Raw genomic sequence first — 25219 nt, 5'->3', positions numbered from 1 at the left:
CGTTATTTGATACTGTTTTGAATTTCAAATTTGTTGCAAACTTTTTATTATTATTATTTTTTATATTCATATCGAATATCATACAGCTTCGAGAAAAATAAATGAGAGCGCTTAAAAACAGAAATGATATGATTTTTAAATTGCTAATTATTGACAGCTGTTCCGAAAATTCACTCCATCTTTATTTAGTAAAAAAAAAAAAAGAAAAATATTGAAGTTCCTTTTATATAAAAACATATTAAATGTAAAAAAAACTTTATCAAAAAGCATGTATGTTTTATTTGAGTTGTTAACAATATTTAACAATCAGTATATTATCTGTTAAAAAAAGGCTATAATAATGAGTCGCGGGTCCATTATTCTACGATTACAATAACTAATAATATATTCAGGCAAATCTTACAAAAACTTCGTTTACGGGGAAGACTTGGAAATTATTACACCACGTTGCTCCAGCACGGGTTAGCGGAAACACGAATGGCAAACAGTGGTGGCACTGAAACTGAGCGGTCCATGCCCGGATTTGAACCTATGACCAATATTAATCAACAAAAAGAAAGAAAAGAATGCCAATGTCGTGGATATTTGTTCGTTTATTCTAGGTATAAAAGTCTGATAATACCACTGTATATTGAGCTTTATTTAATATTCTCCCATTAGGCATCTTCTCTCTTTTAATCTTCTCTAATAAAGAGTTTCATCCTCAACAACATATAAGAATGGATTAAAACTAATCGAGGTTAAACCATAAACCGATATATATTAAGCTCGAAACGTATAAACCGAATAAGAACCTAGATCCTGTAACCGTAGATCGAGATACGAATGATATAACACGAGGCGCATCAAGCGCGCGAGCGCGAGATGGGATCAGGCTGCGCGGGCGCATCACCAATTAATACTCTTCATTTAATCGATTCCTTCAATTATTTCTACTTGATATACGTTAATCCTTTTGGCTCAGCCTCCCCGGGATATTGTTGGCTATAATTACGTGGGAGGCGACCTCTATTGACAAGTATTGATGTTTTTAATCTGATGTTAGGATAAGGCATTAGTATGCGCGCGCGTTGATTTGTTGCCGGTCGGCTCATTGCCTCGTAATTATTGGATTTCGGCGCGATATTTATTGGCATTTCTTCTCAGCTTGATTTATATTGAGGTGTGCGATGTATTTTTTTCGTTTATTACGACCGGTCCCCAAGGTTCATCTAATACGTCATGTCTGAATGCGTAGGACACATGATCACCTCCATTAGGCGCGTCTCCCGACGGATTAGCGCCGTCAGCCAGTAATGAGATGGCGGAGACGCGGAAAGGGAAAATATTGGAGATATTGGAAATACCACAATAATAAAGCTATAATAGGGGCGCGCCGGGGCGACAGCTGCGGCCCACCGCCAGGGGCGCTGCTGTACCTCGTACACACGTGGAAATTATAATTTCAATATAGATATATATATATTTATTATGAGCTCAAATTGTACATTTTACTAATCAAAAACAGTTTAAAACAAACTTCATACCTCTTTTACAAAATTTGTAATTAAAAATTGAAACACTCGTTATACAAAATATAAAATTGTATTAATTTTTTATATTTCCATTATTTTAATAAAAGTTAAATATAAAAAATTAAAAGTCACAACAAAAGCCGTGAAAAATTAAGTCACAAGAAATTATAAGAGAAAATCTTGAACTAACCATATACCTAAAAACGAAAAAATTAAGTATAGAACTAGACATTCCGTCCAACAATTCCGTACTACTAACGCCATCTAGTATCAGATCACAAACTAAACATGTCAACGTCGCGCGCTTACGTGTAAAATAAAAAAATAACATATCAATTGAAAAGCGTTGACAATTTCGTAATTACCTACACGTAACATCAAGTATATTGAAAAGTGTATTCACCTAAAGCGATGGCGCAAAGAAATGATGGATTAGCGTCAAGAAATTCCTTTAAAAACACAAACAGGGACGCGGCAAAATTGCATCCAGCTAATATTCCCTTGCCAATCATGGAGCGAGTCAATTTACAATTTTCCCTCTTAATAAGCACGTCAACGCCGCGTCGGAACAATATCGACTGGTTTTTATTTTACTCCGCGTCGCTGAGAAACTTATTAGAGCCCGTACACATAAAAGTGATCCATCCGACGCGATGCGAGCGATGCAAACATGCCTTTATAATACACTAATATGGCTATTACATGGCTTGAGTTTGTATTTAAAATATTTCTTAGCTTAGGTAATTAATTTCAAAAATATATTGCTTTTAATGAAAGTACTTGTAGCTTCAATTTTTATTGCATTTGTTTTTAATTAGTTCCTATGTCTGCTTCATGAAATTTGAATTAAGCGATATGCTTACCAGTTTCACACATTTTAAGAAAATGATCATTAGTTCGCATCGTAAAAACTAAAAAAAAACAATAAATACAGTATATTTTATTATTAATTTTAACAATCGTAATTAAATTAATAAAAAAAAGATTATAAGAGATAACTAAAACCAAAATACAAACTATACATAACAAAGGTCGGTACATCCTTATATAAATATAATAAAAATTTAAAACATTAAAATTAGTAGCTACAAGTAGTATTCGTATTGCTTGTATTAGCTTGCAATATCATATTATCACTATATAATTCCGTTTATCCTAATCCTTATATAAATATAAGTCATATCAGTTTCTCATACGAAACTGACTAAATAATATTTACTACGACTATTTCACAGAAATGAATAAGAGCAGAGTGGCGCAGTGGAAGCGTGCTGGGCCCATAACCCAGAGGTCCGTGGATCGAAACCACGCTCTGCTAGAAACTTTTTATTTTTTTTAAATAACATATTTTTTATATATGACATATATTTGTATTTTTATATAAATATTATATACAATTATAAACTTACTTTAATCTTTCAAACAATTATTCATACTTGTAGCGCCATCTAGTGTCGTACCAAGTAAACAATATTATGAAGAAATTTAAAAATTGTTACAATATATATATACACCCAGTGACATAGATATATGAATATGATCAGAAGTTAGTAATTAGACAGTGTTACCATATGTATAAAAGTAAATTTATAATATAGCTTTGGATTAATCAGAGCCTTAAATAAAGGTACAAAATCTATATTTACAATTTATAATCAATATTATTCTACTTAAAAATTTTGTGACGTTATCGAAAATAGACCTACTTCGTAAAAACCTCCCGAAGGGAATCTCGAGCTTCTGATTATACATATAATAGACGCGACAGTATTTGTATGATTCAGATTATTAAAACAATTATGATTGCAATTTCCATCCCATCACCGAGGCTCACAAAACGAACGCAACGCAACAACATTATAATGCAATATAATTGCGGACAAACGTTTAGGAACGCGAGTTTCAACTCCATTAGCGGTGTGTCATACGAGATTTATGTTTAATTGAAATCTTGGAGTTTATTGTGCCACCGATGATTTATCGCGTCACGTCCCAGCGTCTGTGCTGCGTGGACTAGGACGTGCCCTCGCTTTAACATATTATATACTAGTTTTCGCGCGCGGTTTCGCCCGCGTTTGAGGAGAGGCGAGGTGTAGGATATTATGTCCTTTTCTCCTCTGACAACGTGTATGAGGATCGGCTGAATAGTTACGACGTGAAAGCGTTTGTCTAATGGCTAGATTAAGTGGTCGCAGATCCCAAAGTCCTTGGCGAACACCCTGGGTCGGGCTTGTAAAAAATTTTAGATTTTTGTGAAGAAATTCTCAGTTGCGGTCCGGAGTCTGCATGTTGAGTGTTTTAACTCCCGTGTCTCGGAAAGCACCTAAAGCTGCTGCGTCTGAACTGTTCCCGGTGTAAATCAATGTGTATTTGTTTATCAATTACGAATTACTGCCGGGCATATGCTGCAATGCTATTTTAAATGTTTTTGTAAACGATTATCTGATATGAATCACAATATATAATTATAACCTTTCTCATCATGAGGGACTCGTCTTTTAAGAAAAATCATAAGTCTCAGTAAACTTCGATGCAATTCACCTGTGGCGAAACTTCATCCAAAACATGCAGGTCTTGCGTCTTTTGTTTGTCCTTTATTGTTAGCTTAATTATACACAAAAATTTGATTATAAAGTCGAATTTGTATACGCGATATTCGGTTCAGATTGACATGTCCTTTGTGACCACCAATGTTTTTAATACATTTCCAATGCATAATAATAGGATTGAAGTTCTGACTCCTGGTTCGATTATCAATAGAATATTTGATGGACTCCCGATGTTTATGTTTATTCGTTATGGTCAATACTCTAATCTATACCTCCCAGAAGTCCTAAGCTTTGCTTGCGGCGTTTATATCAGCTCTTTGATGATATCGTAGTATGGTCAATACTCAATTGAATCTGTTAGACAATATCATTTTCGTATGATTTTAAACATATGAGTTTTATGATTTGTCGAGGATAGTTTATTATTATTATAAAACTACTTATCGAAGAATAAATTATGAACACAACTGTTTATTTGATAATAAATATTATTATTTTAGTAACATTAATTAGTAACAAAATGATTTATGATATAATAACATTGATAAAGTTTTCTAATTGATTTTTTTACAATATTGGTCTAATATAGAATATAAATAGTTCCCTGTTCGAGTAGTATAATTCATTGAAAAATATGTATGTACCTATTCCTACATATGTATATACTTACGAGATAGCAAAAACTTCAGAATAAATTAGTCATTTAATTAGCAGGGTGGATGCATATGTCCTTCCGTGGGGTTCAAGCTTGCTTCATAGCAAATGCCATCAAAATCGGTTCAGTGGTTTAGCCGTGAAAGCGTAACAGACAGAGTAGACACGAAGATAGATTTATTTTCGTTCCCATCACATAAGTCTTTACTTATATTAGTTCATTCATCTATAATCTACATGAATGTGCTAATACTACGCACTTCTATGGGTAGGTTTCAAGAAATTGCGTGTTCGAGCCGCTTGTATTTATAAAGACTTCAGACCATGTAGTCTATTATTAAGCTTAAAGGTAAGATTACACTGACGTATTCACGCAAAGCGATTTGCCAGTGTAACGCAAGTCTGGTCGTAGCAGTAAATACCATATCTCACATAATATATTCGCCCAGCTCGATTGTTACCTTTACCTTAACTTACATAGTTTTTTATTTATAATTGTGTATCAATGGAAAATAGACAGTTGTTGTGTAATGTTTGTATCTAATCTCAAATACGACATATTCATATGTTCCAAGGTATATTTGTTATTGCTGTGTTCCGCTTGGAACGGTGCGCGAACCAGTGTAACTTCAGCCGCAAGGGACATAACATCTTAGTTCCCAAGGTTGGTGGCTCATTAATGATGTAAGGAATAGTTAATATTTTTTACAGCGAAAATGTCTACGGTCTATGTCTGTATAATTTTATCCTCTATATTAATTTATCTTGTTCATCCGGTAAATGGCTCACGCAGTCTTCTAACAAGACGATTTATGACAATCAATAAGCAAGTGTAACGCTTTTATATTGAATAAATATTTTTGACTTTGACTTTTGACTTTTTGATCAACAATATGATTATCTATATAAGTATGTATTTACAAAAGAAAAACAGTATATGTAGTATATCAGTTGTCTGGTTTCCATAGCACAAGCTCTGTACAAGCTTAATTTGGGATCAGATGAGGCCGTGTGTGAAAAAAATGACCCAGGAAAAAAATATATAATTAAATTAATTAAAAATATTGCTGTTTTCCAGTTCGAAATCTGAATGAGCCAGTGTAACAATATAGACCGTTGGCATATTGACGGTGTAAAATGTAATATATTTATTTATTTGGTAATCTAATAGTTAATATAAATACCTTATTATATTAAGTATTATATAACATATCACTTAAACCAAAATAGGATTCCACAATTAGTTTAAAAATATATGGAATTACTAAGAAAACAGAGAGTAAATTAAAACTATTAAGAAATGCGAATCTAATGAATGTGTACGTGTACGCACACGTGTACGCACACGTGTACGTACTTACTACTTATTGTAGTTGTAAGTTGTATTTTTATCTCAACCTTTTTATATTGTGGCTTTGACATGTCAAACAAAACAAATTTCTGAGTAATGTGCGTTATATGTATCGATCATTTATTTGTATATCTTATAATGGCAATCAGGTGAAGTTAATCACTTACTGTTATATAGCCTCATAAATATTATTAAAAAATAAACTCTCACTAGTATCTTAATTATATAGATAACCAAATGTATTATATCATAAAGATGCGAGATTACAAATTATTAAGACGCATCAATAGATGATTAAATAACCGCAGGAGCCTCGTCCTGCTTAATAATTCTCTCGAATGTCGACTATAATGTGTTTCAACCTGCGCCCCTATTAAGAGCCCCGCGTATAGCTTACGTCTTGTCGTTAAGTTCTCGACCATGAATAATATTAAACTCAGTCATTTTCATCTCATTCCACGAGTCGAATAAATAGAAATATCATCATCGGACGCACGCAAACAATTATAATGTTTATCACGATCAAATTAAAAGCGATAGTCGCCCCCGACGCGCGCGACTCTTCAGGTCAGGACGGGATAAACGAACACATCAATTTCAACAAATCCGTGTCAAGATTCGAACGTGACATTAAAAAAACGAAGCCACCCTACACTGACACGGAGCTTTATAAATAACTCGTTTTAACATCTTATTATTTATTGGACGCCGGCGAGCCAGCCTCCGACGGAAAGTTAACGATGACGAATACGAGATACGTTTGTAAAAAGCCCTTTTCAGTCTTGACGCGTGATATATTCCCGCGCATGCGTGTTATAAAGAACGCGGCGGGGTGCGCGTGCGCCGAGCGGTGATTGGCCGGCATAATGACTGCACGCGCGGACGTCGATTCCCTCGGTCGGGCCATGACGTAGAGTAATGATGGCTGTACAAGTAAACCAATGACGGATAGGCGCGTTTTTCAAGCCATTGTGTGTAATATACATGTTGCCGATAGAGATCTTCACTCGTATAAATTCGCGGGGAGCTGTCCGTTTGATTGGTAGGCACTAGAATTACAGTGAAACATTCGCACACGTTAATCCAAAGACGCTTCTAACTTTAAGCTTAACTACACTGGCCTCCAAAAAAATCGACCCACCTACATTTTTTGTAAAAAAGCTATCGTATGGTTTTAAACTACCACATATTTATATTTTTAAGATTGATAATGAAAAAATGCAATTGTAGGATTGTACAAAAACAGAAATAGTGCGCAAAAAATAGGTTTTTAGGTAAATATGTGACAAAACACGAAAACACAAAATTTTACGCAATTTTATTTTTTTGTGTACAAAACGATTATGCCGTTTGTTTTTAAATTTGGGTGCCTAAATCTTACTTTAATAGGGAGTGTTTCCTCCTCTTGACCTAATCACTGCCTGCATACGCCTATTAAGTGACCTGATTATATTTTTAATGTCTTCCTGTGGGGTCCGTTGCCATTCTTCAGTTAGGGCAGCTTCCAGTTGATTCAGGGTTTCTGGAATTGGATTTCGTGCTCGAACCGTACGTTTTAGCTGGTCCCAGAGGTGCTCTATCGGGTTCAAGTCCGGACTATTGGCTGGCCACTGCATAACTGGAATTTCGACTTCCCTGAGATAGTCTTTAACAATTCTAGCGACGTGAGGTCGTGCGTTGTCGTGCATAAGTTGGAAATTATCCCCAATATATCCAGCGTAAGGCATCACATGAGGCTCCAGAATGTCCGTTATGTAAGTTTCAGCATTAACAGCACGATTACGGAAAAAAACCAGCTCTGTGCGTCCCGTCAAAGAAATACCTCCCCAAAACATTGTAGAGCCTCCACCAAATCGGACTGTTTCTCGAATGCAACACTGAGAGTAGCGTTCTCCTGGCCTTCGCATGACGTTACGTCGTCCATCAGAGCCTACTAGAAACATTCAGCTTTCATCACTGAACAATACTGTCTCCCATTGGTCCAGTGTCCAATCGACGTGCTGCCTAGCAAATTGTAGTCTTGCTTGTCGATGGGATGCTGTGAGTTTTGGTCCTGTTGCTGGCTTGTGAGGGGTTAAGTTTTGCTCTCGAAGTCTTCTTCTTACAGTATTTTCACTCACAGACACTCCATGACTTTCTCGGAGTCTACCTTGAACGTCAACAGCCGAAAGATGTCGGTTTCTTAAAGACGTCAAACCAATAAAACGGTCATCGGTTGGGTTCGTGACACGCCCCCTGCCAGATCCTGGTCTCCGGCGATACTCCCCAGTCTCCAAGTAGCGTTTGTACACTCTTCGCACCGCTGAACGACTTAATTTTAGTGTTCTAGCCACATTTCGCTGACTTAACCCCTCATGAATAAGAGCTACGACTTGAGCAGCTTCTGCTTCAGTAGTATCCATTTTTTATGTTTAAACTTATTAGAATTATTGTTTCAACAAAGTTTCATACACTTAATCAATAATAAACATCGAACCGAGGTGACTCCGCGTTAAGAACTGGAAATAAACTAACCATGCACTTTGTGCACAAAGTAACGTTTTCTTATCAATACTTTAAAAATATTCCAAATATCCTCAATAACACTTACAACTCCTCCAAATCAATATCAAGTGGGTAATAAAATGTTAAATGTATGTCCCATAAGTAAAACAATCCACCTAGGTCGTCGCATAGTTAAGATAACAACTTTGTAAGTAAAAAAATACGGGTGGGTCGATTTTTTTGGCGGCCAGTGTAGATTTCGCCCGTGGCTTCCCCCTGCGTGTTAGGGTGTTAGGTATAAAAATGCCCTTGTCTCTCCTTGGGTTTCAAGCTTTGATTCATACCAAATTTCATCATAATTGCTTCAGTGGTTTAGCTATGAAATTATAACAGACGGACAAACAGAATACTTTCGCTTTTATAATATTAGTTTAAATGAATCTTCCAAGCTAATATGATGTTTGTATTAAGGGCGTCTGATAACCATTTTGTATATTTGCATTAAATCAAATAATTTAAAAACCATTACAACATGATACGTTATACGGCTTTGTGCAAACCCGTCTGGGTAGATAACACACACTCTTCATATACACTATACATAGACCAAATAGCAATACTCAGTATTGTTCTATTCCGGTTTGAAGAATGAGTGAGCCAGTATAGGAATAGGCACAAGAGTCATAACATTTTAGATAATTGGTTGTTCAATTGTTGGCGCCTTAGCGATAGCGATGATAAATATTTCTTGCTATGCTAATGTCTACGGTGTCATCACTTACCATCAGGTGGCCCATGTATAACTCAGCCTCCATATTTTAAATATTTTTTTGCTCCCTCAAAAAATGCGTATTACATTACGTTTATGTATAGTAACACTTGAGTTACAGGTGTCCCGTAAAAAACATATATTCGTCTATATATATATATTTAATAGAAAGAGTCCTATAAATACCAAACAGTATTTGTGTATCCTTGAATCATCAATTTCATTACTAGTCCTTAAACAACGACTACAATCCCACCCCTATCACTAGGACCAGTAACCTACTCGTATTTTTTTTTTATTTTTTTTTTTTTTTTTTTTTATTTTTTTTTTTTTTTTTTTTTTTTTTTTTTTTTTTTTTTTTTTTTTTTTTTTTTTTTTTTTTTATAGAAAAGGAAGGCGGACGAGCATATGGGCCACCTGATGGTAAGTGGTCACCAACGCTCTTAGACATTGGCATTGTAAGAAATGTCAACCATCGCTTACATATCCAATGCGCCACCAACCTTGGGAACTAAGATTTTATGTCCCTTGTGCCTGTAATTACACTGGCTCACTCACCCTTCAAACCGGAACACAACAATATCAAGTATTGCTGTTTTGCGGTAGAATATCTGATGAGTGGGTGGTACCTACCCAGACGAGCTTGCACAAAGCCCTACCATTTTATTAGTATTTATAACCCCTGAACGAACCAGTGACCTATTTACTTATAATAATTTACACATCGATAATATTATCAGATGCTTGCGATATACGTACGACACGGTGGCAGACCACATACTAAAATCCGTTACGAGCATTAAAACCAGCAACCATTGCACTGAAGGCTGTATCGATGCAACTGCCTCAGGTGGCGTCATATTTCAAAAGGATATATTTTAAAACGAAATACAATCATATCAACGAAGTCGATCAACTTTATCGATATATCTTAATTATATATGTGTTTATACAAATAAATAAAATTGAAATGTCTGCCTGTGATTTGAAAAATCTTCCTTTTTGACTATTCGTAAGTTTCCAAAACCAAAACAAACTTACTTTTATTTTTATCTGAAATATTACTTATGAGCAGATAAATATTATGAATATTGCTTACAGTAGTCCAAGGTACCGTCTAGTTTTTATTTCATCATAATCAGTTTAGTTTATCAAAAGTTATAACAACATGAGATTTATGTACACATTTTTTTCGAATACGACGTAGTTATTACAAATTAGACTAGTTTACTGCAAAATATATTTGTTTTGTATTTATCGAACTTTATATTAGCTATATATTAATGTGACAACGACTGAGTAATCCCGTGGGCAGCATCCGCACCGACCGCTGACTAACTCACCAAAGATTGATCTCATGTAATTTTGTTGATTATTATTTAAAAATAAACGAAAAACAAAGGCAACCATATTTTATATTTTGAATTATAAGCAATTAGTTTGTGTCAGCGACTTCGCCTGTGTGGAAGGGAGGACGGGGGGAGGACAGGTGAGAGATATGAGAAGTAGCCTTTGTCCTTCCTTTTCTTCCTATTTTATTTCTTCCTTCATCAAAATCGATTAAACAAACATACAGAGTTACTTTCACATTTATAATATTACTAGTAGATAATGAAATCGAGATGGTTCATTGGAAATGAAGAAAATATCATAGGTACTAGTTGTATTATGCTTATAAACATCGTGAGGTCTCCTGCCTGGAGCTGGGTGAAGAAATCAGTTGCTCGCCTTTTTCATCTGTTACTATATATATATTTATAGAATAGGAAGGCGGACGAGCATATGGGCCACCTGATGGTAAGTGGTCACCAAACGCCCTTAGACATTGGCATTGTAAGAAATGTCAACCATCACTTACATAGCCAATGCGCCACCAACCTTGGGAACTAAGATTTTATGTCCCTTGTGCCTGTAATTACACTGGCTCACTCACCCTTCAAACCGGAACACAACAATAACAAGTACTGCTGTTTTGCGGTAGAATATCTGATGAGTGGGTGGTACCTACCCAGACGAGCTTGCACAAAGCCCTACCACCAGTAAACACATAAAAGCTTAGAATTACAAAAACTGAATTTTATACGGCGAGTATTCGTTAGAATAAGCTATACTGATATACTAAAATACGTAATTGGTGGTAACATGAGCATCGTTAGGATGTCTACACGTTTGGATATAGATTTTAAGGATACATGCATTGACGTAGCGTATCACGTCATTAAAATGTCAATATGATATTTCACGAGTGAAATACGAAGTGAGATCTCTTTCAGGATAGCTCTGCTGCCTTACTGGTTCATTCGATTGAGTCGAAGCGATTTCTGTCGTCTTTCTTTCGTTAATCTGTGATCACGTGACTTATCAAATAGTGTAATAGTGTCCAAGTCATTACCACCACCATACCACTACATACCACTATACGCTGATAATACTATACAAGAAACCTTCACACGAGCGTCACGTGCGTCCTTTGCCTCGGGAACACCTCACTGCAGGCGTCGATGACAGCGACGATTAGATACAACGTATACCATCAGACTTGATAACTGGGTCAGAAGAAATGAGGTGGCGATTAGTTTGCTGATGAGGATAAATCCGGTGAAGGGTTATATCAAGAGGATATCAATCAGATGAAAGTTACGTACGCATATAGTACGACTAAAAACAAGCATAAATTTGATATTGAAATATATTCTATGCTGCTCAACACTACGACGGAGGTCGACGGAACAATTCCAACAACACTGATCAGGCTAGTTGGGAGGGAATCAATTATTATTCTCATTAGACTCGGGCGGGGCGTCGGATTTATTGCCGGGAAAAATTCACTACAGCACCTTGCGTATCGACGGACCGCTCTCCGTAATACGAAACATATAAATATACATTAAACAACAGCTATGTACAATTATTATGTGCTGTTTTTAATTATATAAAATAGTTTCTTAAAGATAAGTTTTATTATGTCACTCTTAAAAACAAAATAGTTTTATAAAATACAAAGTGATGGATATACCAGTAAAAAAATGGTATTTTTTTGCATATTTAAATAACACTTTTTACATTAAATGATGCAATACAAATAGCTGAATACCCTGAAATAATGAATTAATCATTATACATTACACATTCCGCTAAGCTATAAGATATATAATAGACAATTAAAATATAAACAAAAGAAATAATGAACGACATACTCATGTGAAATTGTAGTAGACACAAGAAAAAAGCTACAGCTGCACAGAAAAAGCTTAAATAAAAATACGTTTTTACTTTTTACTCCAATCTAATATATTAATGTTATAGTTTATATATATATTATAATGTAGAAGAATAGAACTGATAGAATTTACGACAAATTACATATAAATGAGGTCTTACGAACTTAACAAACAAAATAAATAGTAACGAAATAATAATTGTAATCAGTTAAAATGTCAATATGGTATTTAAATATGAAATAATTTTGTCGTTGAATTTGCATTACACATCTAAACATCTATCGTTCTACAATCTATATTTAAAATGATAATTAACAGCCTGATAAGTTAAACAACGCTGTCTTCTTCTTTCGAATGTCAAATCGATAATGACAGAAAGAGCGAAATCTCTGTTCACCTAAACAGCCGCTAAGGGATGTTTGTATTTGTGCCTTTAATAATTAAGTTGTACAATGTTGAATTAAAGTTTACGAATGATTCTTTTTTTGAATACTACATGTTATAGTAAACAATGCGCGCATTTTACTCACACTATTACAACAAATAATTTACATTGGTGTAAAACCACAGATTATATAAATGACTCTGCATTTTCGTGTCCGTGTAACTGTTTAAAAAGTCCGTAATGTGAGTGTGAAGGTGACGCCGGGACGGATCGATGTCGAAGCCGTTATTAGGGCGACAGCCTTTGACGACGCGGCCCCGTTCCGATTTGCTTATTTTTATATAATATTATCAATTAGGCGGTTAACTACATGTGTTACAATACTTAATACGCAACACTCATCATTGGTGTGTAAGCTATACCAAAAATAAGTAGATTTTTATAACAATTGTTTTAGTAATATTTAACTGTTTTTAAGGTTATAAGACTAGTAACTTTTTGATTTAAAAAGAATCGCTCAAATTCGATTGTCTGTCTATTCTATTTAAATACATATTATGTAAAACTTACAAAGAAATTAAAAATTAAAGTATTTATTTAATAAAACAATAACAGAACATTATTACTTATTGATATTTATAACAAATTCCTTAATGATACATGATGGAATTTAATTCTTAATTATATTTTCTTTTTATTAAATATTCCAAATACCTATACCGAATCGGAACAAGCCTGTGCAGTGGAAGGCGTCCACCACTCGCGGACACGTGACTGACGGACGTCGGCGCACACTTGCAGACTGCTCCACACATACACACTAAAATAACCTTGCAGATTTTAAATGTAAGGGTTGAAATGTCTTATTTTTAGTAATAACACTTGATTTCTTTGTTGTGATGACAGAGATTTTTGTTACTGAATTGGTATTTTTATGCTGACAACGATAAAAAGTGGTCACATCGATCTTTTTTTTTTAAATCAGAATTATCATATTAACAAAGAAAAAGTTTTACATAATATTACGGTAATATTTCTTTACGTCTCGCAGGGAGCTTGATCAAAAAGTTGTATCGAATACATAAGAAGTAGTATACACTTTATATATAATGTAATTAAGAAAAAATAACATATGTATTACAAAGGTATAAATTACTAGTTTCCATCCGCGGCTTCGCCTGCTTGTTAGTTTAGGTGTTAAAAAAAAGTAGCCTTTGTTCTAACTAACTTGAGGTTTCAGCTAATTTCATACCAAATTTCATCAAAATCGGTTCAGTTGTTTTAGCCGTAAAGTATAACAGTCAAATCTAAGACTGACTGAGTTACTTTCCTATTTATAATATTTGTTTTGATTAAAATAATTTGTCTATACGATATTTTTCAGTTAAGTAGTTCACACGCCATCAATCCGTCTATGGTATTTAGTATTAAATTATAAGAATGTATAAAACATTAAAGAAACACTCGTCAATTATTTTTCTTCCGCTGGGCATGGTCCTCTTGGGAAGGGCCACCACACTACTATAATAAGTGTTTTATCCATTGTGTCATCTTGGTTTATAATAAATAAAACTTTTCAATCAATTACCGAAAAAACATATCGTCCAATAATTTATTTATCTATTCCAAAAAACAGTTTTTCAATTTTATTATAACAAGTATTGATCTAATGAAAAATGTTTTTACTAGAGTTGTATGTTACGAAAAGATTAACTTATTTTGTTGTGAGTAAAACAATTGTTTTAAGAAAAACAATTCGGCTCAATAAATATATTTTTCTGAACTTTAGTTTCAATGTCATTAGCGTGCATGTATATTATACATATATAATAGTTTTTTTTTATTGTAGTGTTTTAGCTTAGGTAACATTTTCACTAGATTATAATTGGTGGATATTAAAACACCCCAAATCGTGATCAGTAAGTCTCTTGTATTAACAAAGATAAACAATTCAAAATGAATCCGTTATATCGGCTTTTCGAAATTTTATTATACTACACTTTATTATTTACATTTCTTTCTAATTATAGAAGTTTCAATCGTATGTCATATGTGGCATATTAGTCAATAAAGAAAAGCGTTCTCAAGAGCCTGCTTGAATAAATTATATTTTCGTTTTATTTTATTTGGTTTATACGAGCATAAATTAAGTATTTAGAAAATTTTTAGACTTCCTAAATAAAATTGTAAATCGACGCCACGGAATAATTATAAACTTCCCCGAAAGAACGTAATGACAATCATGACGTTGACACGCCACTGACAGCGGCGGTCATTTGTCAGCTGTTTGTCAGCTGTTGTTAGCCGCAATGGTGTCAGGCGGCGCGGGGTCGATTGACGCGTGTCACGTACCACTATGAACTGACGATTGAACTCTGTGACTGTCCAATGTCTTTCTTATTTTAAAGATACATTATTTTAAATTTAGACAAATTAACTTCAATTTTTTCGGACTTCTTTTAAAGTCCTATAGGATTTACATTACACATCAGAAATAATAAAAATAAAATAATCTATTTCTCAATTCTCAAGTCAATTTTCTTGTTTTTAGACATCTTAACACTTTAAAAGAATTTTTAAATAGGTATATATTGTAAACAAAAGGTATACAACGATATTTCTACATTCTAAGCTTATATAAGTACATTCTAAGCCATCAGTTTCGTATTAATACACATTTTCTCTTGTAAGGTCTTTCGATTGTAAAATCAATAGTATAAATCAGTTTCTGATCTAATTCCCAAACGACTATCGTGAAAGTGTAATAGAGCGGCTTGTAGTCGGACAGGTGAACGGCGAATTATTAATGACCCTCCGATTCGCGCCTCGGACATGTCCTTCGGAGACCAGCCGCGCCGTCACCGCTGCCATCGACGACAGCCGCGACACCTTCGAATGAAAACCCTTTTAACTGCAATTTAAAAGCTAAAACTTCTTTAAAATTTAAATACCGTCATATTGCAGCAGTATTTTCTATTTATTCCCTAGCCTAGCTGACGACGCGAATAGCAATCACATTCCTATTTAACTTGGTCTACTTTGAACGCTAATGGAGTGATAGATAGCCTTATGCAAATACCAGGTTATGGCGAAACAAAGTTCCTCGGTAATGAGACCGTAGTGACTTGCATACATTATCGATCATCACGAAATAGCTAGGTATTCCAGCGGTTAAATAATTCGCATTCGAAGCGTATTTAATGCCCCAGTTCGCTATGACGACCTCCGAGACGTCACCGCTTAATATCTATGCACCACGCGATTAACGAGTTATTTCCACCCCGCGACGATGTCACCACCGCAACCCGCCTCGACTATCAATCTTTTGGCGAACGGTCTTGAGATTAATGCCCTTCTAATTTCCAGATGCTGTCGCCTCACGACGACGATGACGATAACCACCTATGCATTAAGTGTAACGCCACTATCATCGGTCTCGATAATTATGTTAAGCATAGAAAACAAAACTGCGGTAAAAGGAAAACTGAATCTAAAACGGAACTGTCTTCCATCGAGCCACTGGAGCCGACTTACAGTTTAGGCGCTGATGTATTTTTTCAATCTTTAGAACTACAGAGTAGCGTTAAGAAAGCATCTTTGTCTCGATTAACACCACCCACGCCAATTTCTAAAGCAAATATTGATAAAAAGAGTACATTGACGGTGGCCTCGTCATCACATCTTCCTCGAATGAGTCCAATTGAAAACAACTTAAGAGGAGAAGACTGGATCGGTGGACACAGCTTAAGAATAGGAATAAATGAAGACAACCAAACGAAATTGATCAATGCTGTTGCAAGTATCAGTGGATCTGTTAAAAAAGATCTCCCTAGTACTTCATACAATATCAGCAGCTTTAATGATTTTAAAGGCGAAGATGATACCGAAGAATCAGATGATACTGACGACGATGAGGTAGAAGAAGTCATATCACATGGGGGTAAATGGAAACCACCTCCAAATTATACTGGAGGTAAGTGGCGACCAGCGTCTCCAGAACACGAAGATTGGGACTTGAGGGATGAACAAGAACAAATCGGTAGAGATTATGATTACGACGCTCCTCCGCCCGAACACACTAAAGGAAAATGGGTTCCCGGTGCCAATGAAAAAACTCAAATAATGCAAACTACAATCCAATCAAAAGGGTCCGTTCAATATTGGTGTGGTCCATGCAATCGAAGACTCGGCTCTCGAACGATTTATGAAAAACATCTCATGTCTAACTTGCACATGCGCAAAGTTTTGCCAGAACATGAACTGGAGTTTTCTGGACATTTAGATCCGATTCGAACTGTAGCGGACAAACGAACAACCCGACCAATGTCCATCAGCGACAGTCCAAACAATCCAATTCTGAGAAAAAAACATAAGTTATTAGAACCAAAGTTAAACATAAAAATTAAGAAGAAGAAAAGAAAAAGGAAGGCTTACTTTGTTCAATGCACCGGTTGTAAGTCGCGTGTCCGAACTCATCTAATGGGAAAACATTTAATATCACATTACCACTTCAGAAAAGCCACCGATATAAAGAGTGATGTCTACCAACAACTTATTCTTAACAACATGGATGCCATAGTTCACCAGGCTCCATTTCAATGTAGTCCTTGTAAATTTTATACTAACTGGCTCTCGAATTTTATGCAACATTGGTTCTCTGAAGAACATGAGCATATAATCAATTCTATCGATGGCAGATACTGGTGTTCCTTCTGCAAATTCGAATGTGATTCGTCTCAGGAGATGTTAAATCATATGTCAAGCTCAGAACACAGTGAAGTAGTGGCAGTGATTAATCGTTCCATGCCGATTATAATACGGAAGAAGACGATATTGCGCTGTGAAACATGTCATCATGAATTTCGATACAATTTTGAGATTAAACAACATTGTCTAAAAACTGGCCACGAAATAGCTCAAACTGCCACAGATAACTATCAAGAACTCCATAGATGTCAGCACTGCAGACAAAAGTTCAAGTCGTCAGTTACGTTGGCAGCTCATTTGAAGTCGAGACATAAACAAAAAGCATTCTTCTGTCTCGTTTGTTCGAAAAATTTCGAATCTTCTGAAGAAGCCAAACGTCATCGTCAGACTTCAGAACATAGGATTAGAAGAAAAGAGAAATTACGAGAGAGAGGTTTTTCGACGAAAGATTTAAGTAAAAAATGCCCTTATTGTACGGGCAAAGTTGTTTTAAGGAATATTTTAGAACTTAAGGATCATATCAGAAAAGCGCATCCCAACATTAGGAAGAAGTAAGTTTCAGCTAATTATTGCAAATCATTTTTATTTTAGAAGTACTAACTCTTACTATTTTACAGGTGTCCTAAATGTGGTAAATCGTTTATTTTCTCACAAGAAGTGACGAGACACATACGAGCTAATGCTTGCCAATTTCAAAAATCTGAAACAATCAACTCTTCGATACTGTGGAATTGCAGTCAATGTCTCTTCACGACTGACTCACAGGCTGAATGTTTCTTTCACGAGGTTCTGCATACCGAGCCACTTGCAAAGGAGGATATGAAAAAATCTATCTTAAAATACTCTTGTCCATTATGTCCAAAGAGTTTTAAGAAGGCTTCTTTGAGGTTACATTTGAGGCAGCACACATTCGAAAGGCCGTTTGTTTGTTCGATATGTGGAGCTAATTTTACTCGTCAGTCAAGCTTGTCAAACCATTCGAGAACCGAACATGAAAATTTAGACGCTAAATTGTCAAAATTAACATCTATCGATATAGTTATGACGAAAATAGCGAAGGAGGAACTAAGGTGCAACAAGTGCAAGAAGAAATTTAACGACAGGTAAGATTTCATAATGCTACAATAGATTCGCACAGGAAATATTCAAAATTCTTACTGGTGGTAGAGCTTTGTGCAAGCTCGTCTGGGTAGGTACCACCCACTCATCAGATATTCTACCGCAAAACAGCAGTACTTGTTATTGTTGTGTTCCGGTTTGAAGGGTGAGTAAGCCAGTGTACAAGGAACATAAAATCTTAGATACCAAGGTTGGTGGCGCATTGGCTGTATAAGCGATGGCTGACATTTCTAACAAAACCAATGTCTAAGAGCGTTTGGTGACCACTTCCCATCAGGTGGCCCATATGCTCGTCCGCCTTCCTATTCTATATAAAAAAAAACATAAATGTAAACGCATGTCCGGTGATAGCAAATAAAATGATGAGTTGTTAGTTAGTAGGTACAGGTATTGACCGCCTAGTTGGGTGGTCACCATCTCAGAATACCATCATATAAGTAACAAATGACTCTAATAAGTCTTTCATCAATCAGCTGCGTGCAATATGCCCACATAAATTTATTGAATATATAAATGCTCAAAACAAAAATAAACCTGCGTAGCGATGTCAACATCAATTCGCGGCAATAACCGGCGCACGCGGCGGATGCGTCCGTGTCACGCGTCACACAACTCTTTCACAAATATCGGGAAACATTCATAATTTGACACGAGCTCTTTGATACAGCCGCCGAGACATTCCCGCTCAGTATTGCCAGCGACGATGTTTTTATATTCAGCGGTAATAAATTCCTTCCGTAGTTCAGTATTTTGAGCGGCGCTGGATCAAAATATTAGTGCAATAGAGATTATATTTAATTTTATTGTACGCACGTGTGCGTTTTAACGTATACTGATTTTCGACTTGATGTGATAGTGTTGCCAAATCGCATAGTTTATACGTTTTGACAGTTCAGAGCTTGCAATTTATTTGTCGTACATCAGTGTATAAATAAACGGCGATCAGTCGAGCGTTATTTTTACACCGTCCTCTTGCACTGGATGTCATTAGTAATACGCGTGTAATAACATGTCATAAATTTCGCGTAAATCTCAATTAAAATTTATTTGTCAGTCTCGTCTCGACGTGTTCACAAATCATATCGTAACTTAGCTGTTTGATTTTTAAACCAAGAAAAATAAGTCATTAGTTATAAAATACAAATAGATTTATAGTAAATTAAATAAGAGATATTATGATATCTAGATTTATTTTGGTCTCAGATCAGCGTTGATTCCGTAACTATGGTGTGTAATCCAGATCGCAAGACGAATGAATCAACTCAACGCCGCCATTACTGGAACTTTCAACATATCTAGAACATTGTAGAGCCATTGAGGGAGTCTAACACCGTTGATGATCTAACTTGAGTAATATCTTATGCGTTATTGCGCCCGCTGCATTAATGCAGTCGCCACTAACGCTCGCTAGCGGATGCTACCGAAGTGTCAATGGCTACGGTGTTGCCAGTTCTACATTAGAATTACTACTAATAACTTCCTACCAAAGTATCTTCGCTAAACTACGTTTACTTAAAGCGATAACATAATATTTACATATAATTTATACCGATAATAAAACTAACAAACAACACGAACCGATCTTGAAAGGATTATCCTGGGAAATGCTTTATACATAAAAATCGCGTTATATATTTTGCAAGCAGAAGAAACTACTAGACACGTCATCATTTATGGCCAACACTCAAAAGTAGAGTCGAAATGACCCAGTGAAGACAACACATCAATCCGAATCGCGGGTTTAAGTACAGAGACGCGGTATCTTTTCATGTGCTTATTACTCATCTCGTGCTTATCGTTGATATATGTACATCTGAGATATTCTACCACATGTATCCACTGTGTACCCCAAATAAACTCCCGCAACGGAAAAGTGTAACGGAGTTACTTGCAAAACTTCTCCTTAAACAAAGAGGAGGCGTTAGTTCAACATTTAAAATTTCCTGTTACTTTTTTTCAATGAATGTATCATATATTATGGTAGCTTTGATCTTGGAAAATGAATATAAAATATTGTAAACTAGTAAAATAAAATTACGTGCAAATAAAGAAATAGACAAATTTAATTCGATTAGATATTATTAAATATTCATTAATTTATATTTATGCTACGAATAAAAATAAGTTGAGCATTAAATGTTTAATTCTATGCAATATCTCCTTATATATCTAATGTTTAAAACAAGGAATCTTATTCATTTTATATGTATAATTTAGAGCAAAGAGCGCTGAAGTCTGAAGTATAAAAAATATATAATATATCACATGAATAATAGTTGTGATGTCGTCACGTACAAATAAGCCCATGTCTTGACATGTTTCTGCAGACGGTACTTAATCTACAAAACGTAATAAACACGAAGCGGTAATTACATAACTTAAACCGGACTACGGACAAAGGAATTTTCTTCACTGTTTACTGGAATTTGTTGTGTGAGAGACACATCCTAGATTCAACGCTTATATAGTTAATTCGTAAAAATAACAAGTAACAGTTCGTAAATGTCCCTTTACTCGACAAAGAGGTCCTATTGAGGATTGGCTTATTCCACCAAGCTGCTACTGCTAAGCACGATATGAATTAGAAGCATACGAAAAATCAATGGTTCTTGCTCGGATTAAAACCCGATTGAAACTAAATATTTCGTTAAAATGAAATGCAATTCTATATAACGAAATCGGAAATTTTTACGCAGAAGATAGTTAGAAGATACTGGTGGTAGGGCTTTGTGCAAGCTCGTCTGGGTAGGTACCACCCACTCATCAGATATTCTACCGCAAAACAGCAATACTTGATATTGTTGTGTTCCGGTTTGAAGGGTGAGTGAGCCAGTGTAATTACAGGCACAAGGGACATAAAATCTTAGTTCCCAAGGTGGCGCATTGGATATGTAAGCGATGGTTGACATTTCTTACAATGCCAATGTCTAAGAGCGTTGGTGACCACTTACCATCAGGTGGCCCATATGCTCGTCCGCCTTCCTATTCTATAAAAAAAAAAAATCTATAGGATACTTAGTTATAAATAGTTCACAAAAAGACCTCAGTCTTGAATCTATAGCTTAAGATTATACCAAACTGTCTTAATAAACTGTCTCAAAATACAGTACATAATATAAAAAAATCTTAATTAAAATCTTTAATAAACCAATTTCAGCCAAGCTTTAAACCAGCATTCCAACACGTGTGAGACAGAGGAGAGGCGATGCCCATACGATCAGTGCTCCTACATCGCGTCAACTCCTGCGCAACTCAACAGGTAAGTCTGAAATAATAACCAACATAACACTAAGACAGCTTATCATTAATAAACCATTCTATAATACAAATTAATACACAAATATCTATTATGGTTCTCACGATACATTTTCTATGACGCAATGAAAACCAATATTAGTAAACGTGACTATTTTATACATAATCACGTCAGGATTAGATATCAGGATAAAATATTTCTTAATTGCATGTTTTAATACCGTAAAATTAAGTATTTCTTTACTTAAAAAATATAATAATATATAAAACTGATTTTTTAACTGGAAGTCATATGTGCTTACAAACTACATTAGCTTTGTCTAAAGATTTTAAAATTTTAAACATTCCATATATTGACGGGCCGGTTGGCGTGGTTGTTAAAATAAATACTTGCCTTTCACGCCGATGGTTGTTCGTTCGATTCCCACCCTGGACAGACATTTGTGTGCATGAACATGACTGTTGTCCTGAGTCTGGGTGTAATTATCTATATAAATATGTATTTACAAAAGAAAAGTAGTATATGTAGTATATCAGTTGTCGGGTTTCCATTGTACAAGCTCTGCTTAGTTTGGGATAGTGTGTGAATAATGCATTATTATTATTTTATCATGAAATCCAAGGATGAAGTATCTATGTTAATAGTTATTCACACTACGAACACTGGCTCACTCGCACATTACTCGGATCACAACAATAAAAACTAAAGCTGTTTGCCATTTGAATAACGTGTCGATTTGGTTGTAGTTTGATATATACACAAGTGTATATTAAAATCTTAATACTTTATTCAAGTACATTTCAATCGTCATTTTACTGGTTAAATAATAAGGTTAGGGCAGAATTAAACGAAAAGCAATCAGGGTTTCATTCCAGACAAAATTTTGATATTTCTTAAGTTAAGAAAAATTACATACACATATCGAAGGTTTTTTTTTGTTTCTGATTCAAATATTATTTAAATGCCTTAAATCATGGTTACCATTGATTCGGAATGTTGATTCTACCGAGACAATCCAGCCATAATATTTTACACTTATTAAATTACATAAGTATGGTAATATACTTAAGTACCTACCTATATAACTTAATCAATCAAAATAAAATAAAAACTTTATTCAAGCGGGTTATATAAAGGTACTTTTAAATCGTCATGTTAAAGTATTTCATTAAATACAAAGCTACCAATGATAACAATTAAGGTATTCGTTAATTTTGCAGCTGAAGCTATACAGATACGTACAAATAAAATTTGCTGAAAGACTTGTAATCTATATCAAATAGACTTATCTTAAACTAATATAATAAATGCAAATAATTGTCCGGTTTTTTGGTACAAAGTCACACTCGAACTACTGGACGATAATGAAGTTTTGTACATAGACTGTTTCTACGTTAATTATATTATAGGCCATAGAGTAATTTTTAATACATATATATTGTATCTTTAATAAATATTATTTTTAAATTAGAAAAAGAAGCCGGTAACAGTCAGTTATGTATAAAATATTTATTAAAACAAGTAAAGCTGTAGTGCAAATTGGTTTATTTTTATTTTATTTTTTTTTGGGCGAAACTCAGCCAATTTCTTGCTCATGTCTATAGCAATTACCTCTCTAATGGTATATTACGTTTCATTCCCTTTTAAACTAAATACTTAAAAAGTACGCCGTAAGTAGATGTTTTAAATATTTATGTAATACAAAAAATGTAGGTATGTGCACGCAGCGACATCTGTAACATTATTTTTAAACTCGTATTCAAACATTACTCCATTAGGTAATTCGTTCTTAGTTATCAATCCATGAAATAGATGGCAGCACATTTAAAATAAGTGTATACTTGACGTAACTAACACTAGATGGCGTTACTTTTCTTAAGACAAACTTAATTTTTTATATTTATTAACATTTATAATTGTGAACTTAAAGCTTTCGCAATATATATATTTTGTATTCAGGCTTCTAACCGCCCTACTGCATTGCTTAGTACTTATTCTAAATTTATTTTCTATTTTGTAGTATTATATTTATTTAACAGAATTGCATCCGTCGAGGTTACAGCATATGTAAACTTTATAATGAACTGCAACGGCACTTAATGTAAAAATGTATATACAAATACTTAAAAAACTTCCTTCCAGATGTTGTACACATTATTTAAACATTTACAAGATGTTTAATAAACAGTTAAATATTTACAGACATAGAAAGAAACACGGCGAACGCATAAAACACTATGAATGTCCAACATGCGAGTTCAAAACTGACCAAGCCAGCCATATGAAGAGACACTTACTGTGTCACAAGGGAGTGAAGCCGTATGCCTGTCCACATTGCCAATTTACTTGTGCCAGTTTGGTAAGAATCTTAATTATATACTTTATTTAACTTCGTCTAACGTCTTACATTTTTTTTTAATTTTAATCCCTATCTGTTATCATTTGTTATATCAATTTAATAATAACACCATTCATGATAATTTTACTGTTCAAATGTAAAGTAATAAAAATTTCAAGACAATTATTATGAATTCTGTCTACATTGTGCGATCTTGGAATCAACAAGATACTAACGGTGCAGTCATATATATTTTTTTTATTTTATAGGAAGCCATATAATATATGAATAATTTGGAGGGATGCTTAGAGAACTTCTTCTCTAAGCATCCCTCCATATTATTCATTATTGATATCAATTAATGCAGCTATGAGTAAGTAAAAAAAGTATTTCTATGTGCAAATATATTCTACCGGAACTTATACGTATACCAGATTGCAGACACAACCATACATATAATACTATTGATGTGTTCTGGTGTGTAGGGTGAGTGAGGCAGTGTAATCAATAGTTACAATGTGTCCACTATGTGTTTGTGTTATTAAAAATATTGTTTTTAAATAAGTATATTTTTTTAGGAAAATCTACGCAAGCACGTACTTCGGAGTGGTCGCCACCCCGGGCTACATCTGTACACCTGTGTCATATGTTCGTACCAGACTAATATGGCCACTCAATTACGTGCTCACTATACCACAGATCATCCCGAAAAATACGACACAAAAACGGCCTTGGAGGCTGTTAAACGACATTTAATGATAAACGACACAAACAGTTAAGTTTGTTTTATTCTTCGATAAACATTATTGTTGATACGACCTGTACGTTACTTGTATTCACATTAATTTTTAATAAATTATATTTTGATAAAA

General features: G+C 34.6%; 1 protein-coding gene and 1 non-coding gene across 2 annotated transcripts in view; both read left to right on the top strand.

The window, feature by feature from the left end:
- Nucleotides 1-25150, top strand: part of LOC126770169 (zinc finger protein Xfin-like) — a 36038-nt gene extending 10888 nt beyond the window's left edge. The window contains exons 2-6 of the mRNA XM_050489399.1: nucleotides 16294-18185; nucleotides 18252-18737; nucleotides 21911-22012; nucleotides 24212-24368; nucleotides 24926-25150. Coding sequence (XP_050345356.1) covers nucleotides 16294-18185; nucleotides 18252-18737; nucleotides 21911-22012; nucleotides 24212-24368; nucleotides 24926-25126 — 2838 coding nt within the window. The 3' untranslated portion in view covers nucleotides 25127-25150. The remainder of the gene's footprint in view (nucleotides 1-16293; nucleotides 18186-18251; nucleotides 18738-21910; nucleotides 22013-24211; nucleotides 24369-24925) is intronic.
- Trnam-cau (transfer RNA methionine (anticodon CAU)) lies at nucleotides 2761-2832 on the top strand. Its single transcript has one exon. It is a non-coding gene; the product is annotated as a tRNA-Met (tRNA).
- Nucleotides 25151-25219: the final 69 nt, after the last annotated feature.

This window comes from Nymphalis io, chromosome 8, assembly GCF_905147045.1.
Source record: "Nymphalis io chromosome 8, ilAglIoxx1.1, whole genome shotgun sequence".
NCBI classification, from domain to species: domain Eukaryota; kingdom Metazoa; phylum Arthropoda; class Insecta; order Lepidoptera; family Nymphalidae; genus Nymphalis; species Nymphalis io.
The sequence above is the reverse complement of the archived record's forward strand: the minus strand, read 5'-3'. Positions and strand labels throughout refer to the sequence as shown.